This window comes from Equus przewalskii, chromosome 6, assembly GCF_037783145.1.
Source record: "Equus przewalskii isolate Varuska chromosome 6, EquPr2, whole genome shotgun sequence".
Lineage (NCBI taxonomy): Eukaryota > Metazoa > Chordata > Mammalia > Perissodactyla > Equidae > Equus > Equus przewalskii.
The window spans coordinates 522,980-542,167 of NC_091836.1; the positions used below are offsets into that span (position 1 = coordinate 522,980).

The window sequence follows — 19,188 nt, forward strand, 5'->3', positions numbered from 1 at the left end:
TCTGGTGCCTGGTCGTGAAGTGGGCATGAGGTCAGGGCTCGGGAATGTCCGGGGCAGCTTGGAGAAGCCCAGCAGGGGCGGCCCAGCGCTCAGGCCTCCAGACCAGGCCGGGAGCCCACCCGCCAGCCGCCCAGCGAGCCTGCCATCACCCCTCATCCCGGCCCCCAGAGCCATGAGTGGTGGGCAGAGGATCCTCAAGGCACTTCTGGGCTGGGCCTGCGGATGGACCCGGGCCTGGAGAGCTGGGTTTGGCGTGACGGGCTGCGGCACGCGCGCCCTGTGCCCGGGAGATCCAGCCCTCCCAGCCGAGGTCAGTGGGGGGCCCGTGCTGGGGAAGGTAACGGGGATGAGGTTTTGGGATTGACGGTGGGACTTCGGAAAGGAAGGGGAGTAAGAATTGGGGAGGGGAGGGGGCTCGACTAGGGGGGATCCGAGAGAAGAGGTGATTTTGGGGGTGATGGGAGGGGATGGGGACCCAGGGAGGGGAGGAGGCGGGGATCTGGGCTCTCGGGGCCCTGCCAGGGGCGTGAGGAGTCGGCCTGGTGGCCTCGGGCGTGTTATCAGCGCTGCCATGTCAGTTCTGCTGCCCACCGCGTCCGGGGGGGCAGCGTGCGCCCTGGAATGCAGGACGGGGATGGGGGTGGGGAGCTGGGCCGAGGCCAGTGCCGGCGCGGGACTGAGGGGGACGTGACCCGCTGTGCCCTGCGCTGCCCAGACCCTGGGGTCTGCAGGAGGCCGGGGGCGGGGGTCGCCCGTGAGAGGACGGGTGTCTGCGTCCCAGGTCCGCGTGCACAGCTCCGGGTCACGCGTTTCATCTGCGGAGCGCGTCTGAGCACGTGTCCCAGCCTGTCCCTGCGTGGGATCGTGCGCGCGTGTCTGCACTCCTGGCTGCGTCCGGGTGTGTCCGCGCGAGGGTCAGCGTCTCTGCTGCCCTCCCCCCGCCCCCCCGGGGCGCAGGTGCCAGGCGGCGGCGCGCGCTCCGACGCGCGCGGAGAGCCCGAAAGCGGAAGCTGGGGGCGGGGCCAGGCTGGGGGCGGGGCCTGGGACCCCACCTTCGAGCCCACCCTGCCGAGCCGCAGGCTGAGGCCGGGAGGGAGGGTGGGTGGGGGGCGGGCCTGCGTCGCCGCCTCGGGAGGCCTTTTCCTGTGGAGGGAGGACCCGCCAATGAGGGCAGGGCCTGTCACGTGGGCCTGACAGCTGGGGAGGGGGTGGCCCGTGACAATGTGGTCCCGAGGCGGTCAGGGCCCGGAGCTGCGACGCTGAGACCCCCGCCTGCCCCAGCCCAGCCCTCGCCCTCGGGCCGCGCGGCCCCGGCCCCAGCATGTTCTCCAGGAAGAAGCGAGAACTCATGAAAACCCCTTCTATCTCCAAAAAGAACCGCGCGGGAAGCCCCATCCCGCCGCCCGCGGGGGTGAGTGAGACTCTGCGGGGAGCGCGCGGCGGGCGGGGACCTCGGAGAGACACCGGGCAGCAGGGGGCCGGGCGCATCCTGCGCCGGGGCTGCCGGGGCGGGGGCCGCGCAGCGCGATGCTGGGCCGGCGGCGGGGGTCCCGGGCCAGCTACAGCCCCCACCGGGCCGGACTGCGGGCGCCGCGCGGGACCGGCCGCGACCCCGGCGTTCAGCTCACGGTAGGAGCTTCTGGGATGGGCGCGCATCCTCCATCCCCCTCCCCGAGAGCCGGTGGCGGGGCCCTGGGAGTGAGTGGGTGGGGAGGGTGCTGGGGTGGGGGCGGCAGTGCGTCTGGACTCTGTGGGAGGGGGGCTCAGGAGATTTGGGGGCTCGGGGCGCCGTTGGACGTGAGAGCCGTGGCGCAGTCATTGGGCCTGAGGTTTACAGGGCAGCGGACCATGGAAGGGGATCCTGGGGCGTGTCTCCAGGGCCCAGGGGGTCTACAAGGTCGGGGGGTGTCTACAAGGCCTGGGGGTGTCTGTGGGACCGGGCGTCCACTGCACCCTCGGGCTCTGGGAATCGCCAGAGGGGTCTTTACCAGGGAGTAGGTGGCGCGCAGCAGCCTGAGGGGGGCTACAGGATCCAGGACCCTCCCCTGGCCTTCCCTCCCCCCACCAGGAAGCGGGGTGCCTCCTCCCCCACACCCCCACAGGCCACGCCCCTGGCTGTGGTTTGGGTCGACGGTTGTTTGTGAAAGCTCTGGGGAAGAGGATGTTGGGTAACAGGTGTGGGAGGGGCGCGGCACCAAATCTCGGCCCTCTGACCTCTGGCCTTTGACCCCTATGGGGTCAGAGTGAAGACCCTCCAGCGCCCCCCTTCCCTTCTGGGGAAACTGAGGCAGTGCCCGGGGTTGGAGCACCAGCGTTACCAGCTCCCCACCCCCTATCCTAGGAGCTGCCCAAGAAAGATGGGGCTGACACCGTGTCCCTCGGACCCGGCGTGGACTTACTGGGCCCCGGCTGCAATGTCAAGGCCACCGGCACGCTCAAGAGGCCCACCAGCCTGAGCCGCCACGCCAGCGCCGCCGGCTTCCCGCTGTCCGGCGCCGGCTCCCGGACACTCGGCCGGGCCCACCGCAGCCCGCTGACGGCCGCCAGCCCCGCTGAGGCGCCCTTTGAGGGACCCTGCCCCGACACCACGGAGGACATCTCCCAGCTGCTGGCCGACGTGGCCCGCTTCGCGGAGGGCCTGGAAAAGCTCAGGGAGTGTGTTCTGTGTGATGGTGAGAACCCACAGCGGCACCAAGACCTGGGTGGGGGGCAGAGCCGGCCGCACGTATCCTAAACACGGTGGGGTCAAGGCAGCACTTGGGGAGGCTCAGAAGGGGATTGGCAGGAGGGCTTCATGGAAGAAGCCATTGCAGCTAAGGCTCTGAGGGATGTGTAGGAGTTTGGTGGCAACTAGCAGGGAAAGAGGCATTGAGGCAGAGGGAATGTGGTGCACACACATGCTCAGAAACATGTAATGCAGATGCATTTGGGGGAACGGGTTTGGGGTGTTGCTGATGTTTGAAGTGTGTGAGGCTGAAGGCATTGAGGATGGCAGGCAGAGGGGCCCGGGACATTATCCTGGGGCAATGGGGAGCCACAGAAGGTGTTAGAGCAGAGGTGGGACGAGGTCCGCTCTGCATGTTGGACGGAGGTGGACTGGAGGCAGGCTGGAGAGACTCAGGAGGGACAGGGGGTAGGCCCAGTGCACGAGCTGCAGGAGTTTTCGGGAGTGAGGGGCCTGTGGGACGGCGGTTCCGTTTTCTCCTCCACGAGGCCGCTGACAGGCGGGCTTCCTGCCGAGTTATTTTCATCTGCTTCCTGTTTGCCCCTGGCAGCGGGCAGGCACCTCGTGCGCAGCGTGTGGGTCCTGCACGCTCCTCAGGAAACCGCAGTGCCAGGGCCGTGCCGGGCGCTCCCGCCCGCTCCCCCGTGGGCACCCATTCTGCAGATGAGGAAACCGAGGGCCCTAGTGGGCCTCTGACCACCAGCTTACTCAGCCAAGGAGAGGCCAGAGACGGGATTCGACCTCACCCTGCAGAGGGGCCTCTGCGCCTTGCGCCCGCTAAGGAAGGGCTCGCCAGCGGAGACCCCGCCCATGCTGGGAGGGGGGTGGGAGCCCCGGGTTATCTGGTCCCAGGGGCGGCCGAGCTGTTTCCTGGGGAAACCGTAATCTCGGTTCCTTTCCCATCCTGGCGCTTCCTTGGAGGTCGGGCTGCGGCGGGGGCGCCCTTCTGGGGGAAGCGCCTGGAGCAGGGAGGATGTGGGTTCAGTCCCGGCGCCGCGCCCCTCGCCGAGCTGGGACACCCCGGGCGAGTCGCCTCGCTCTCTAAGCCTCAAGTGTCTTATCTGTGAAGCGGGGCGACGACGCGCCCCGCGAGGCTGCCGACTGTCCCCGGACGTCCTCGGCCTATTGCGATTCTTGTGGCGACAGTGAGAACCACACGGCGTCTTGGGGACGCCGGCGCTGTCAGCCCAGGCGGAGGCGCGCGCCGGGGTCCACGTGGGCCGGGCGGGGTCTCCTGGGGCCGGCCCGCCCCCTCCGGGCGGCGCCTCCTCGCGCCCTGCTCTTCGGCTTTGGGCCTCAGTTTCTCGGCCCGTCCACCCCCCCATCCCCCGAATCAGGTCGCCTCGGGTCCCAGGCTCGTGCGCCCTGAATCCGGGGAGCCGGGGACCCAGCCAGGGCCCGCGGGCGGGCGGGGCGGGGCGAGGCTTCCCTCGGCGGGGGTGGGGCCTCCGGACGGGTCAGAGCCGGTTTGGCCGCCAGCCAGCCGCCGGGGGACCCCCCCAGACCCGCCAGGCGCCCCGTCCATCCTGCGCGTTCCCGGGCCCCGCGCCCCGCGTCTCTGCGGGGCGGTGCCCCCGGCGCTGGACCCGGGCTCAGTGCGCGGCCGCGCGGGGCCCCGAGGTGAGGGGACAGAGCGGGGTCCCCCAGTCCGGCCGGGAGCACGTGGCGCTGAGGACGCAGCTGCTGCCGCGCGCTTGCCTCGGCCGCGCCAAGCGGGGCCCGTCGGGGCTTCGCCGGCGTCCTCCGCCTGCCGTCCGCTTCCCGGCGGGTGGGGGTCGGGGGGTCGGGGGCCCCTCTCCTTCCTCCCTCCCGCTGCCGTTCCCGCTGGATGGGGGGCGTTCTGCGCACACTGTCCGCCCGCGCGCGCCGCTTGTTTCCAGTTAAGAACGTTCGAGAAGGGCGTTTAAAGCCGCTTTCCAAAGCGCGGATCCGACCTCGCCCTCCTTTCCCCTGACACCTTCTGTGGCTCCCCGCTGCCCTGGAGGGAAGCCTCGAGGCGGGGTCCTTCTGCCTGCTGGTTTTTTTCGTGCTTTCAGAGTTAGCGTAAACGGAAGAGCTCCGTGATCCTCGAGGAACGACTTCCCCTCTCTGTGCCTCAGTTTCCCCATCTGCAAAACGGGTGGATGATGAGAGTGCTTGGTTCATGGGGTGGCTGTAGGGAGGGAGTGAGATAACGGGGTGCTGGAGGCCCAGGCAGACAGGCAAGTAGGCAGGGAGGGAGCTGGGCAGAGCCCTGAGCAGCCGGGAGGGGTTGGGGCAGGCGGGCTGCATGGAGGAGGAGGCGCCAGGACAGCAACTTGAAGGATAAGCGGGAGTGTGCTTTCTGGAGGGACGAGGAAGGAGTGTTCTGAGCAGAGGGGACTGGCCAGCAGTCCAGGGAGGGTCAGTGCCTCACCTGAGTTCCCACAGAGAGCCTCACTCGGGCAGCTGTCCTTGCTCATCTCTGCCTCAGTTTCCCCACCAGGGGACAGGAGCTCTGAGGAGGAGGTGGGCAGGCTTTCCCTGGGGCCAGGCCCCTCCCTCCCCACTCACACCCACTCTGCCCAGCAGACCTCCTCGAGGCCCGCCGGCCGCTGGCCCACGAGCGCCTGGGTGAGGCCCTGCGTGTGATGCACCAGGTCATCTCCAAGTACCCACTGCTGAACACTTTGGAGACACTCACGGCTGCCGGCACCCTCATTGCCAAGATCAAAGGTCAGCCGGTCAGGACAGGGCAGCAAGGGCTCTCTGCCTGGGAGGGCTTCCCAGAGGAGGGGACTTTTGAAGTGGGTTTTGAAGGATGCATAGGAGTTTGATGGGCACAGCTGCTTCAATGCTCCCCCTGGGCTAAGGGCCCCCTTCAGTTAGTTGCAGGGGTGGTCACTTCCCAGAGTGGACCAACCCCCATTGTCCTCATCTCTGCCTCCCAGCCTTCCGTTATGAGTGTAACAATGACTCAGACAAGCAGGAGTTTGAGAAGGCCCTGGAGACCATCGCCGTCTCCTTCAGCAGCACGTGAGCGGTGGTGGGGGTGGGGAGGGTGCGGAGTGGGAGTAGGGGGTGGGGGAGGGGGGGAGCCCATGTGCCTCTTGAGGCTGACCCCACCGGCCCCGCAGCGTGTCCGAGTTCCTCATGGGCGAAGTGGACAGCAGCACCCTCCTGTCGGTGCCCCCCGGGGACCCGAGCCAGGTGAGCAGGGGCGGCCTGGATGCTGCCCAGGGTCAGGCTGGCAGGGTGGGTGAGTCCCCCCTGCTCCCTCTGCAGACCTGGGCCTCCCTCTCTGTCCAGGGGGCTGGACCGTCCCCAGCAGGGTGGGCATCACGCAGGGCCCCACCCCCGGGGGTGGCCTCACTGTGTCCCTCCTGACAGTCCATGGAGAGCCTGTACGGCCCCGGCAGTGACGGCGCCACCGCCAGCACCGAGGATGGGGACGAGGGTAAGTCTGAGCCGCTCATGGCCGGTGCCTGAAGGGTGGGCCGCGGGGCAGAGGCCTGGGGCCGAGGAGGGTGGGAGGCTCAGTGGGGCCTGAGCAGACCCCCGCTCCCCCGAAGGCGGCCTGCACCCCGAGGCGGTGGACGTGCTGCTGCAGCGCTGTGAGGGCGGCGTGGACGCGGCGCTGCACTATGCCAAGAACATGGCCAAGTACATGAAGGACCTCATCGGCTACCTGGAGAAGCGCAGCACGCTGGGTGAGCGCTGGGTCCGTGGGGTGGGGTCTGGCGGGAGCGCCCCTCCCCCTGCACTCACGCCCCTCCCCCCTGCAGAGATGGACTTTGCCAAAGGCCTGCAGAAGATCGTGCACAACTGCAGACAGAGCCTCCTGCAGGAGGTGGGGCCGCGTGGGCGCCGGGCAGGGGTTTCCCATCTGTGCCAAGGTGGCGACACTCACCGGGAGGGGGCAGGGCTTCCCCCAGGGCTGGGATGCTGGGGCACCCCTCCTGTGCCACCCCGGTGACGGCTGGCCCCGCCCCCGCAGCCCCCCATGCCTCTCCAGTCCATCTACTCGCTGGCCCTGGAGCAGGACGCGGACTTCGGCCACGGCCTGGTGCAGGCGGCGAACACGCTGCAGACACAGACCTTCATGCAGGTGGGCAGCGCCCCCGGGGGGCGGGCTGGGGGCGGGTGCTGGGGTCCCCACTCATGGCCCATCTCACCCCAGCCTCTGAACCTGCGGCGGCTGGAGCATGAGAAGCGGAGGAAGGAGATCAAGGAGTCGTGGCATCGCGCCCAGAGGAAGCTGGTACCCGGGCGGGGCGGGGCCGGGAGGAAGGGGGCGGGGCCAGGAGGAAGGGGCGGGGCCAGGAGGAAGGGGCGTGTCTGAGATGGAGGGGCGGGGCATAAGAAGGGGCGGGCCCAGGACAAAGGGGCGGGGCATAAGAAGGGGCGGGGCATAAGAAGGGGCGGGTCCAGGACAACGGGGCGGGGCATAAGAAGGGGCGGGGCATAAGAAGGGGCGGGCCCAGGACAAAGGGGCGGGGCATAAGAAGGGCAGAGCAGGGATGAAGGGGTGTGTCTGGGATGGAGGGGCGGGACGTAAGAAGGGGCGGGCCCAGGATAAAGGGGCGGGGCATAAGAAGGGGCGGGCCCAGGACAAGGGGCGGGTCATAAGAAGGGGCGGAGCAGGGAGGAAGGGGCGTGTCTGGGATGGAGGGGCGGGACGTATGAAGGGGCGGGCCCAGGACAAAGGGGCGGGGCATAAGAAGGGCAGAGCAGGGATGAAGGGGTGTGTCTGGGATGGAGGGGCGGGACGTAAGAAGGGGCGGGCCCAGGATAAAGGGGCGGGGCATAAGAAGGGGCGGGCCCAGGACAAGGGGCGGGGCATAAGAAGGGGCGGAGCAGGGAGGAAGGGGCATGTCTGGGATGGAGGAGCGGGACATAAGAAGGGCAGGGCAGGGATGAAGGGGTGTGTCTGGGATGGAGGGGCGGGGCGTAAGAAGGGGCGGGCCCAGGACAAAGGGGCGGGGCATAAGAAGGGGCGAGCCCAGGACAAGGGGCGGGTCATAAGAAGGGGCGGAGCAGGGAGGAAGGGGCGTGTCTGGGATGGAGGGGCGGGGCATAAGAAGGGGTGGAGCAGGGAGGAAGGGGCGTGTCTGGGATGGAGGGGCGGGGCATAAGAAGGGGCGGAGCAGGGAGGAAGGGGCATGTCTGGGATGGAGGAGCGGGACATAAGAAGGGCAGGGCAGGGATGAAGGGGCGTGTCTGGGATGGAGGGGCGGGGCGTAAGAAGGGGCGGGCCCAGGACAAAGGGGCGGGGCATAAGAAGGGCAGGGCAGGGATGAAGGGGCGTGTCTGGGATGGAGGGGCGGGGCATAAGAAGGGGCGGAGCAGGGAGGAAGGGGCGTGTCTGGGATAAATGGGCGTGTCCTGGAGGAGGGGGGCGGTCCAGAGGAAAGGGCCTGGGTGGGGTGGCCTCTGCGCAGCATGGGCTGGGCCGTCCTATCCGGATTTTTCGGACACTGGCCATCGTGGCCTTCTAACCCTGTGGGGCTGGCCTTGGCGTCCCAAGTGGGAGCAGATCCTGCCTCAAAGATGCTGCAGCCCCATGGCCCCCAGTTGCACAGGGGAGACCCCAGACCCACCCCACTCCCTGTCGCGGTTCAGGCTTGGGGCCGAACGGTGCCTGCTGGGGGTGCAAGGGGTGGGTCTGCGTGGAGTGGAGGGTGACTGCTGCTCTCGGGCCTGGGGGAGCTCCAGGTTCCTGCCTGGTACTCTTTCCCACCTCTCTTTCGGGTCGTTCCAAGGGCACTAGTATCTTTGGGTTTTGCGTTTTAGCTTTGTTAACAGGGCCTGTGGAAAGGCGCCCCCACGCCCAGCTCCAGCAAGGGCTGTCCTGGGGCTCCTTCCAGCACCAACCCGCATATATGCAGCTCCTCCTCTTGTGCCCTTGGTGACGGCTGGGTGAGCAGCCTCTTCTGCTCCTGGCCTCCACCCCCAGAGGCTCACCCATCTCAGTCCACGTGAAACGCTCAGCTGTGAGGCCACATGGCTTATTCCACTAAATCCCTATTGATGGACAGTTCAGTTGTTGCTGGGCTGCTGTTATTTCAAACACCATTACTGTGACGAGCTTGTGCCCCTGTCTCTCATCTCTGGGATGTGAGGCCAATTGTTTATCTTGGATCAGTGCCCAAATGGAATGCCTGAGCGTGGGTGTGCCAGCCTCAGCCACCGCTGTTCCTCTTCTGTGAACTCTTGGTTTGCATCCTTGCTCACTTTGGATTAGACAATGGCCTATTTCTTATTGATTTGCCAGAGCTGTTTACATATGAGAGAACCCAGCCCTTGATGATGTGCATTCCAGACCCCCCAACCCCCCTGGCCCAGTTTGTTTTTTGACTTTGACTTTACTTGTGGCCTACTTTGCCAGGTAGAAATCCGTTGTTGTTGGTGATAGTCTTTTGTTTTATGGTTTCTGAGTTTCATGTCACACGTTGAAAGGCCTTCGCCGCACTGCGGTTATTAAAAAAAAATTCTCCGTGGTTTCTCTCTGTACCTGTACGAGTTTTTATCTCTACGTTCAAACCTCTGGTGGTGCGGGCTGTGAGGTGTGGCCCCCGGAAGGCCCACCGGGGTTGACAGCGTGCTCTTCCTGCCACCCCTGAGGGTGCTCAGCTTCCTGCCTGGGTGGCCTTGCTGTCGTCTGTCAGACGGGAAGTGAAAGAGACAGGAGCACAGGAGGCTGCCCGCGCTGGCGGGGGTGGGTGTCGTGTCAGTGTCAGCAGATGGTGTAGTTCCTGCCTCGTTCTGAGCTTCTCTGTGCCTCAGTTTCTCCAGCTGTAAAACGGGCACAGCAGACGCTCGTTCCTCCTGGGGTCCCACCGTAGGCGTTTCCTCCTTTTCTTCTGCCGTCGGTTCTTGGGCAGGGGCTTCTGTTTGCCCAACTGGGTCCTGGGATCTGGGTGCAAAAGATGTGGGTGGCCGAGGTGCCTGGCTCGGTGCCTGGCTGATAGGGTGGGGAGGGCGAGGGGAGCTGGGGAGCCAGCTCAGGACCCGCCTCGTCGCTCCCCGCCCGCAGCATGAGGCGGAATACAACCTGCGCAAGGCCAAGCAAGGCTACACGCAGCGCTGCGACGACCACGACAAGGCGCGCGCGCTGGTGGCCAAGGCCGAGGAGGAGCAGGCCAGCGCCGGGCCCGGGGCGGGGGGCGCCGCCTCCAAGACCCTGGACAAGCGGCGGCGCCTGGAGGAGGAGGCCAAGAACAAGGTGGGGGCGGGCAGTGGGGGGAGGGGGGCAGCGGAGGGGGCGAGACCCAGTGGCGGCAGATCCCGGGGCGCCATGCGCAATTCCCCTGCTCTCCGGGCTGTGCACCCCGCCGGGAGTGCCTTCCCGTGCGTTTCTGCGGGCTGGGTTTCTGTGTTGGGCCTCACGATGCCCTGAGGGCGGAACCCCGGGCTCAGGCCTCTCTCCGTGTCCCCTGGCCCCACCCCAGGCGGAGGAAGCCATGGCCACGTACCGCACGTGCGTGGCGGACGCCAAGACGCAGAAGCAGGGGCTGGAGGACGCCAAGGTGACGGCGCTCCGGCAGATCCAGGAGGTCATCCGGCAGAGCGACCAGACCATCAAGTCGGTGTGTGGCGGGTGCGCCCTCGCGCGGGGGGCGGGGCAGCCGCCGGGGCAGCCTCCTGACCCTGCCGCGCGCGCCGTGCGCACCGCCCCCTCCGTCCACAGGCCACCATCTCCTACTACCAGACGATGCACATGCAGACCGCGCCGCTGCCCGTGCACTTCCAGATGCTCTGCGAGAGCAGCAAGCTGTACGACCCGGGCCAGCAGTACGCGTCCTACGTGCGCCAGCTGCAGCGCGGCGAGGAGCCCGACGTGCACTATGACTTCGAGCCCCACGTCTCCACCAGCTCCTGGTACGCCGTCTGCGCGTGCCCAGGGGGCCGGGCTGCCCGCTTGTGATGGGGGCGGGTGTGACCGTGCTTCTGTGACCCCCATCACGGCCCCGCCTGCTGGCTGTGTGTCCCACCAGGTCCCCGGTCATGCGCACCCGGAAGAGCAGCTTCAACGTTGGCGACGCGGCGGGGGCGGAGGCTGCGGGCAGCCCCCCGGAGGAAGGTGGGCCCAGTGACGATGGGGCGCTGGCCAAGGAGCGCAGGGGTGAGTGCCCAGCGGGGACGTGGGGGCGGCCACGCCTCCCTGATGACCTTCTCAGCCCCCCTCAGGCGTTCACTGGAGGTGCCTCCCTCCGCAGGTGGGCGCGGGCACCAGGTGCACAAGTCGTGGCCCATCTCCATCTCAGACGCAGACGGCAGCCTGGACCCCAGCTCCAGCCCAGGTGAAGGGACCTGCCCGGTGGCTGGGGGCAGAGGCCTCGGTGGGCTCACCGTGCAGCCGGGGTGATGGAGAGTGTGACCGCAGAGGACCATCCGGGGAGCACCTGGTGGCCCGGTCCCTCCTGCCTCGGGGTGTCTGACCTCCTTTTTCCTGCTCAGGGGACTTTAAGAAGTTCCAGCGGATGTCTTCCAGTGGCACCATGTCGTCCAGTGAGGAGCTGGCGGACCAGGAGGGCAGTGCAGAGGGGTCCACCTTTGAACAAGGTGAGGGGGCCCCTACCCGGGCTCTGGGGGGACAGGGGCTTGGACTGGGCGTGTGGGCCTGGCCCCCACCTGCCTCGGCCAGGCTGACTCCCTGCCCGCCCCCAGCTGACCTCAACGGCATGGCCCCTGATCTGTCAGTGGCCATTCCCAGCGGGCCCTTCCGCCACGTGGGGCTGTCCAAGGCAGCCCGGACCCACCGGCTGCGGAAGCTCCGCACGCCCGCCAAGTGCCGGGAGTGCAACAGCTACGTGTACTTCCAGGGCGCCGAGTGCGAGGAGGTGCGTGGGGGGGACCCCAGGGCGCAGGGGGAGCCAGGAAGGTCCCACGCGGAGCGGAGTGCGGGAGGGATGTTAAGCGAGGTGCAAACGGGAGCATTTGGAGACCTGGAGCCTACTGGGGGGCGAGGGTCCCCGGTGGAGGGCACAGCCCATGCAAAGGCCTGGAGGCAGGAGCCGGCGGGCTGTGGGAGAAAAACCAAGGATCAGGGCTGGATTGGTGGGCGGCAGCGTGGGAGGGCGTCTGTCGGCCCTGAGGGGCTACAGCAAGCTCTGAGCGGCAATCTGGATGGCTCATGTAGGGGGCGGTTGTGAGGGCATCAAGGAGGAGGCAGGAGGTGGGGCCAGGGGCCTGGGTGCTGGGCTGGGGGGCTGGGAGGGGTCGGCTCACTCCACGACCCCCCAGTGCTGCCTCGCCTGCCACAAGAAGTGCCTGGAGACCCTGGCCATCCAGTGCGGCCACAAGAAGCTGCAGGGCCGCCTGCAGCTCTTCGGCCAGGACTTCAGCCAGGCAGCCCGCAGCACCTCGGACGGTGTGCCCTTCATCGTCAAGAAGTGCGTCTGCGAGATCGAGCGGCGGGCGCTGCGCACCAAGGTGACCACCCCGGGGACGGCGCGGTTCCGCCCTGGGGGACGCGGGGAGGGGAGGCGGGCGTGGGCCAACGCTCACTGCGGCCCCCACAGGGCATCTACCGGGTCAACGGGGTGAAGACGCGCGTGGAGAAGCTGTGCCAGGCGTTCGAGACTGGCAAGGAGCTGGTGGAATTGTCACAGGCCCCGCCCCACGACATCAGCAACGTTCTCAAACTCTACCTGCGCCAGGTGAGGCGGCCAAGTTGGGGCAGATGCTGGGCCTGCCAGGACCTGAGGTTAGCGGGGCGGGGCCAGCGTAGGGGGCGGGGCTGCTAGACTAGGGCGTGGTCTGCACAGAGTGGGCGGGGCCGGCGCCTGGCCTGGGTGGGGCTGCTAGGCTGGGGGCGTGGTCTGCACAGAGTGGGCGGGGCCAGTGCCTGGCCTGGGTGGGGCTGCTAGGTTGGGGGCGTGGTCTGTACAGAGTGGGCGTGGCGGGCGTGGCAGGGGCGGGGCTGCTGGGCTAGGGGCGTGGTCTGTACAGAGTGGGCGGGGCCGGCACCTGGCAGGGGTGGGGCTGCTAGGGTGGGGGCGTGGTCTGTACAGAGTGGGCAGGGTCGGTGCCAGGCAGGGGTGGGGCTGCTAGGGTGGGGGCGTGGTCTGTACAGAGTGGGCGGGGCCGGCGCGTGGCACGGGCGGGGCTGCTGGGCTAGGGGCGTGGTCTGTACAGAGTGGGCGGGGCTGCTGGGCTGGGGGCGTGGTCTGTACAGAGTGGGCAGAGTCGGTGCCAGGCAGGGGTGGGGCTGCTAGGGTGGGGGCGTGGTCGGTACAGAGTGGGCGGGGCCGGCGCCTGGCACGGGCGGGGCTGCTGGGCTAGGGGCGTGGTCTGTACAGAGTGGGCGGGGCTGCTGGGCTGGGGGCGTGGTCTGTACAGAGTGGGCAGAGTCGGTGCCAGGCAGGGGTGGGGCTGCTAGGGTGGGGGCGTGGTCGGTACAGAGTGGGCGGGGCCGGCGCCTGGCAGGGTTGGGGCTGCTAGGGTGGGGGCGTGGTCGGTACAGAGTGGGCAGGGTCGGTGCCAGGCAGGGGTGGGGCTGGTAGGCTGGGGACGTGGCCGGAGCGGGACACGCCGAAGCCGGACCGGGCCCACTGACCCCTGACCTGACCTGATGCCCCACAGCTGCCGGAGCCACTCATCTCCTTCCGCTTCTACCACGAGCTCATGGGGCTGGCCAAGGACAGTCTGAAGGCGGAGGCGGAGGCCAAGGCAGCATCCCGGGGCCGGCCGGATGTGGCCGAGAGTGAGGCTGCGGCCGTGGCCATGGCGGGCCGGCTGCGGGAGCTGCTGCAGGACCTGCCGCCTGAGAACTGGGCGACGCTGCGGTACCTGCTAGGACACCTGCGCAGGTGAGGGCCAGCCGGGCCGGGGTCCAGGGGGGCGGCATCTGGGGAGCGACTGACATGGCTCTTGTGCCCTCTGACACGCCCCAGGATCGTGGAGGTGGAGCAGGACAACAAGATGACGCCAGGGAACCTGGGCATCGTGTTCGGGCCCACGCTGCTGCGGCCACGGCCCACCGAGGCCACCGTGTCCCTCTCCTCCCTGGTCGACTACCCCCACCAGGCCCGCATCATCGAGACCCTCATCAGCCACTACAGCCTGGTCTTTGAGAAGGAGCCCGAGGAAGCGCTCGGGGGCCAGGTGAGGGGTGAGGGGTGCCAGGCTCCGTGAGCATGTGGGGGCTGTGAGTCTGGCCCCCTTGTCAGGGTGCAGACGGGAAGAACTGGGAGACGTCTGGTTTCCACTGGGCGGTCAGGTTAGGGGTGGCCTTTTAGTTATATTTTAAGCAAAGACCTGATGGAGCGTTGGCTCAGGTCTGGGGGAGAGTCCCAGGCTGTGCAAAGGCCCTGTGGCTGTCTTTCCACCCCCTCTTCTTCTGCCCTCCACTGGCCTTTTCCTGTCTCCTGTCTCTGTGCCAGCTACAGCACCTCCTCACACCCTGGCTCCAGCCTGCCACTTTCTCTGGCCGTCAGGCTCTCCTTTCACGTCTACAAGTTCTACTGGTTTCTGAGCAGCTTCCTGCTCCTGTACTCAAGTCCCCATTGCGTGTCTTTAATCCCTCTGCCAGTGTCCCTCAGTGTGGAGGGGAGGCCGGGTCCCAGGTTTTGGGAGGCAGACGCCTGGGTGTGGCCTCAGGACGGTAGCTCCCGTCCTGGTGTCCCTGCAGGGGCCCAGCCTTTCTGGCCAAGGTCGTCTGCCCCATGGGACAACCTCGGCCTGTTTATGACATGGGGATGGGGTGTTGTCACATCCTCAGCAGCAGCAGCGGGTGTTAACAATTTTTACGGTTTCTATGTAGTTAATTTACAAGAAAGAAAACGGACCTGGGGCTGAGCGGGCATCTAGGTCCCTAGCTGACCTCCATCCCACCCCCACAGGATGGGACGTCCCACCAGCGGGCGGAGGTGGTGGTCCAGGTGCCGTACCCGGAGGCAAGTGAGGGGGCTGCCTTCGCCCTGCAGGAGGAGGCTGAGGACGGCGGCCGAGGTGAGCGGTGTGGTGGGATGGGGGGCACTTTGCCAGCAGCCGGCGCCTGACCCGGGAGACAGGCAGGTGGGTGGATCGTGGCGCCGTGGGTCCATGTCTCTGCCCGTGGGTTTTGTCTCCCTCCCACGGACACCACGTGTGTCACCTGTCCATTCATTGCTTTTATCTGTTGCAAACACAAGAGATGCCCTTTCAAGGTGTGTAGACAATGCTGAGAAATGGAAATGACCCCGAGTGTCGAGACTGTACCTCCTCTGCGGGGGGAGGTTTCCAAGCCGAGACCTGTGCCTGCTGAGGGGGGGCCACCTCGCAGTGTCACAGGCAGCGGAGCCCGGGTCCCCTCCTGGTCTCAGGGCATCTGTCTCTCTCCCTCTCTCTCTGTCCCTCTGTCCCTCCCTCCCTCTCTCTCAGACTTCCCAGAATCCCACATCGCCTCCAACGATTCAGACTCAGAGCTGGAGGAGGTGACAGACCTGCTGTCCCCGGTGGGCGGGGCCGCCCTGCACCGCCTCAGCCTCCTGGAGAAGCAGGGCAGCGAGGCCAGCGTGGACGAGGGCCGGGACAGCTGCAGCGGCAGCGAGGAGCAGCTGGGGGCTGAGGCCGGGGCGGCCGGGGACGGGGACAGGTTCTGGGAGGGGCTCGGGGAAGGCCTGGCCAGGCGGCTCTCGGAGTCCAACGCCAACCAGAGCAGCAACAACGTGGCCCAGGCCCAGCCGCCCGCCCTGCAGCTCCATGGTGGGCAAGTCCCGGCGGGCAGCGGCCCGGGGAGGCAGCCGGAGTTGGTGTAGCTGCGGCGGTGCGGCAGGCCTGTCCCATTCCTGGCTCCTGTCCTGTGGCGTGCCTGGGCCAGGTCACGGCTCCCTGGGCCACGACGTCCGGGCACCATGAGGCCTCCTGCTTCCAGCCTGCAGCGCCAAGGGCATGGCTGGCCCCCTTTTCCGGAAGCTTCCAGGAGTATGGTGTGAGATTTTGGTCCACCCTGCGCTCCATTGCACCCTGCAGGCCCGGCTTGGCTGAGCTGGGGGACCATGCTCTCAGGAGTAGCCGTGGGGCTGTGGGGACAGAGAAAGCCACTGAGCGACCCCTGCCTTGCCCTGGAGGCCGGCTGCCCCCCGGACCGCAGGCTCTGCCCTGACTTGCGTCGAGGGCTGGGAAGGCCACCCTGGTGGCCGGACAGCGGGGGCCCAGCGGCGGCCTCAGGATGCCCTTGCTTTTCAGAAAACTGGGTTTTGCCACCAGGGTTAGGTACCCAGTGAGGTCTGTCTGGGTCAGGGCGTTCTTCTTCGATACGCACATTTATTTTGCTTAAAATAAAGTCTTTACTCTGAGCCCGTCTTCTCTGGTGGCGGTGGCCTGGGGACAGGGACACAGTGGGCCCTGAGGCTGTCCCAGTTCCTCGCTGGGGAGGGCTGTGAGGAGGAGAAATGCCCCGACGAACAGCCCACTGGGTGTGAGGGCCCAGGGCCTCCGAGGCCGGCTGTGCAGACGCTCAGGGGTCAGGTGACCGCTTCAGGTCAACTTTGAGCTGAGCGCTGTCCTGTAGAACCTTCCAGATGACGGAGATGCTCCGGGGCGGCAGGCACCGGCCTCCCGTGGCCGCTGTGCAGCAGAACTGAGGTTTCAACTCCCTTTAGTTTAGATGGAAGACCCTCAGGAGGGCCAGGGCCACCATCTGGGACCCCCCAGCTCCCATCACTGATCCCTTGCCCAGCTCGGAGACCCCCCCCCAGGGAAGTTTATGTGGGAGGGCCCAGGACACCCAGCGGAGAGGAAACCCAACTTTCCACCCGACAAGGGAGAATTATCCGGAACTCACAGCGTCAGGATAAAAGCAGCCCCGGGGCCCCTCACGTGGCCGCACCGCCCCCTGCAGCAGCTTCCTAAAAAAGAGCTGGAAGGGAGGCCAGCGAAGGACAGCCCAGGGCCGTGTTTTGCAACCTGATGAATGGCGCAGGGCCACGGCCACGGCCACTCCTGCCCTCCTGGAGGCAGAGTTGAGTACCTGCAAGAGGGACACCTGCCTGCAAAGCCGAAATAGTCACTGTCTGGCCCTTTATAGAAAAAACTTGCTGACCCCTGATCTACATTTTTAAAAAGGTCAGAAGAATTAACAGACCAAACTATGTAACAGATCAGTGCTCAGCCGGACAGCAGCTTCCCATGTACCGGCGTCAGTCAGAGAGCAAATGCCATGAGAAGCATCCCATTTGCAGGTGCGAAAGCATCTCCCCGGGGCCTGGCGAGGCCTGCAAACTCGGGGCTCTGGATGCTGTTGGAGACACACCTCATAATTTGCCTAGTCGCCTGGCTTCACAAGGTGGTGCCAGATTCAGGCATGGCTTGACCCAGGCTCACAGCATGTCACAGTGACCTGGGGCTGTGTGAATGCCCAGGCCCTCCTCCTCACCCGACCCGTCCCCCAGGAGGGGGTGCTTCTTGTGGAAGCCCTGAAACAGGTGTCACAGAGCATCCACCCACCCTGAGCCCATCTCGGGGACTTGGACAGGCTGTGTGTGGTGGCATAGGCAGGATCTGGTCCCCAAGCAACAAAGGGGCGAATTCACAACGGAAAGCCAGGTGCTGCCGGAGGGAGGGGCACGAAGGCTGGGAGGTAAGGGCAAACTCACTCCACAGAGCTGACTTGAAAGCATGCTGAGGGGTCCAAGGCCCTTCGTACGGGGGCAGGGCAGGTGGGTACCCAGCTCCAGAGCCACAGCAAACCCGCCCAAAGCACAAGGAATCTTTGCGGACGTTGACGAGTTGATTCTAGGACTCACTTGCAAAAGCAAACATTCAAGAACAGCCCAATTTTTTTATGGTGGCAAAAGATACATAATATAAACTGACCATCTTAACCATTTTTCAGGGCACAGCTCAGCGGCATGAAGGACATTCACACGGTTGTGCCACTGTCCCCTCCATCCGTCTCCAGAACCTTCCATCTCCCCAAACTGAAGCTCTGTCCCCAGGAAGCACTGACTCCCACCCCTCCCCCAGCCCCTGGCCCCCCATCCACTTTCTGTCTCTGTGGCTGTGGCTCCTCTGGGGACCTCCTGTGAGTGGACCACACAGTGTGTGTCCCTCTGTGTCTGGCTCATTTTGGCCAAGATGATTTTGGGAACAATGTACACTCATTTGGGGGGAAGGAGAGACTTTTCCTACTGTTAGACACACTGCCATTTTAAGAAGCTGAGCTGATCCATGAAAAAGAAGAGAATCTCAAAACAGACCCGTCTATCTGGGGGTTTACGTAGCAGTGGGGCCGTTCGGGGGGTGACAAAAGGCCCTGCCAGATGCTCAATGGACGGGTCAAGACCAGTGTCTGCTTGTGGAGATAAAGTCACATCATGCAACGCCCAGAAGTAAAACCCAGGACTTAAGGCCACGTGTAAACAGCAAACCTACAAGCAGACATTTAAGAAACACAAAAAAGGGGAAGAAGTTTTTGGAAACTGTGTATCTGAGGAGGAACTTGCATCAAGAGCATATAAAGAACTCCCACAACTCAGTAATAAAATGACAAGTGACAAATGACCCAGCGAGACAAAGGGCAGACTCTGCACAGACGTTTCTCCAAAGCTGACACGCAAGAGGCCAGTAAGCCGGGAGGTGGCTGGCCGTCACCGTCATCAGGACGATGAGTCAGGGCCGGCGAGCCGCCAGCTCACGCGCCCAGCGGACCGCAGAGGAACCCGCGGGCAATGCAGAGGAACTGGTCTGTGCATGGCTGCTGGGAGCGCGAAACGGCACCGCTGTGGAAACTATCTGGCAGTTTCTAGAAAGGGCAACCAGTTTCCACACAACCCAGCAATTCTACTGCTGGGCTCACACCCGAGAAAACACACACGCACATCCACACAGAAACGCCTACGTGAGGGCCGGCCCGGTGGCGCAGCGGTTAAGTGCGCAGTTTCTGCTTCTCGGCGGCCCGGGGTTCACCGGTTCGGATCCCGGGTGTGGACATGGCACCGCTTGGCAAGCCATGCTGTGGTAGGCGTCCCACATATAAAGTAGAGGAAGATGGGCACGGATGTTAGCTCAGGGCCAGTCTTCCTCAGCAAAAAGAGGACTGGCAGTAGTTAGCTCAAGGCTAATCTTCCTCAAAAAAAAAAAAGAAAGAAAGAAAGAAACACCTACATGGATGCCCACGGCTGCACGACTCACAACAGCCAGAGTGGACACGACCCCAGCGCCCATCGACGGCTGACGGACCCCCACGTGTCTGTCCACACGCTGGAGCACGACGCAGCTGTGAAGGGGAGCGAGGCCCTGACACAGCCACACGTGGACGGACCTGCACACACGACGCTCAGGGAGAGAAGCAGACACAGAAGGACACACGGTGTGTGACCCCATGGACGGGAGACCCACAGACAGAGAGCGGGCTCGTGGGGGCGACGGGCTGGGGGGCGACGAGGGGTGATGCTGACGGGATGGGGTTGCTTTGCCAGGAGATGGGACATCTGACAGTGACTGTGGTGCTGGGCGCACGACCGCGAGTCAGCTCCCCTGTTGACCTGGCAGCAGAGGCCTGAGCTGTGCCGATGTGA

General features: G+C 65.8%; 1 protein-coding gene across 3 annotated transcripts; it reads left to right on the forward strand.

Annotated features, from left to right (window-relative positions):
* The first annotated feature begins 26 nt into the window (after nucleotides 1-26).
* On the forward strand, nucleotides 27-15,966 carry ARHGAP45 (Rho GTPase activating protein 45). Of its 3 annotated transcripts, none has more exons than XM_070622213.1 (23): nucleotides 27-310; nucleotides 2,342-2,672; nucleotides 5,276-5,419; nucleotides 5,635-5,719; nucleotides 5,821-5,893; nucleotides 6,074-6,140; nucleotides 6,256-6,393; nucleotides 6,469-6,533; nucleotides 6,681-6,791; nucleotides 6,864-6,944; nucleotides 9,720-9,908; nucleotides 10,135-10,272; nucleotides 10,374-10,564; nucleotides 10,681-10,808; nucleotides 10,903-10,986; nucleotides 11,144-11,248; nucleotides 11,354-11,526; nucleotides 11,930-12,118; nucleotides 12,208-12,345; nucleotides 13,271-13,497; nucleotides 13,582-13,792; nucleotides 14,530-14,638; nucleotides 15,050-15,966. In XM_070622213.1, the coding sequence occupies exons 1-23, from the start codon at nucleotides 173-175 to the stop codon at nucleotides 15,424-15,426; spliced, it is 3,492 nt and encodes a 1,163-aa protein (XP_070478314.1). In that variant the 5' UTR covers nucleotides 27-172; the 3' UTR covers nucleotides 15,427-15,966. The 3 variants fall into 3 exon arrangements, with proteins under 3 accessions (XP_070478314.1, XP_070478316.1, XP_070478315.1); XM_070622215.1 differs by lacking the exon at nucleotides 27-310 and adding an exon at nucleotides 1,025-1,411; XM_070622214.1 differs by lacking the exon at nucleotides 27-310 and adding an exon at nucleotides 1,495-1,629.
* Nucleotides 15,967-19,188: the final 3,222 nt, after the last annotated feature.

What these genes read in the sequence shown, in the direction of transcription:
- ARHGAP45 (XM_070622213.1), top strand. Translation starts at nt 173, where the DNA reads ATGAGTGGTGGGCAGAGGATCCTCAAGGCACTTCTGGGCTGGGCCTGC. An exon ending in CTGCTAGGACACCTGCGCAG is followed by an intron (nt 13,498 to 13,581) that starts GTGAGGGCCAGC and finishes GACACGCCCCAG; the next exon opens with GATCGTGGAGGTGGAGCAGG. An exon ending in AGGAAGCGCTCGGGGGCCAG is followed by an intron (nt 13,793 to 14,529) that starts GTGAGGGGTGAG and finishes CCACCCCCACAG; the next exon opens with GATGGGACGTCCCACCAGCG.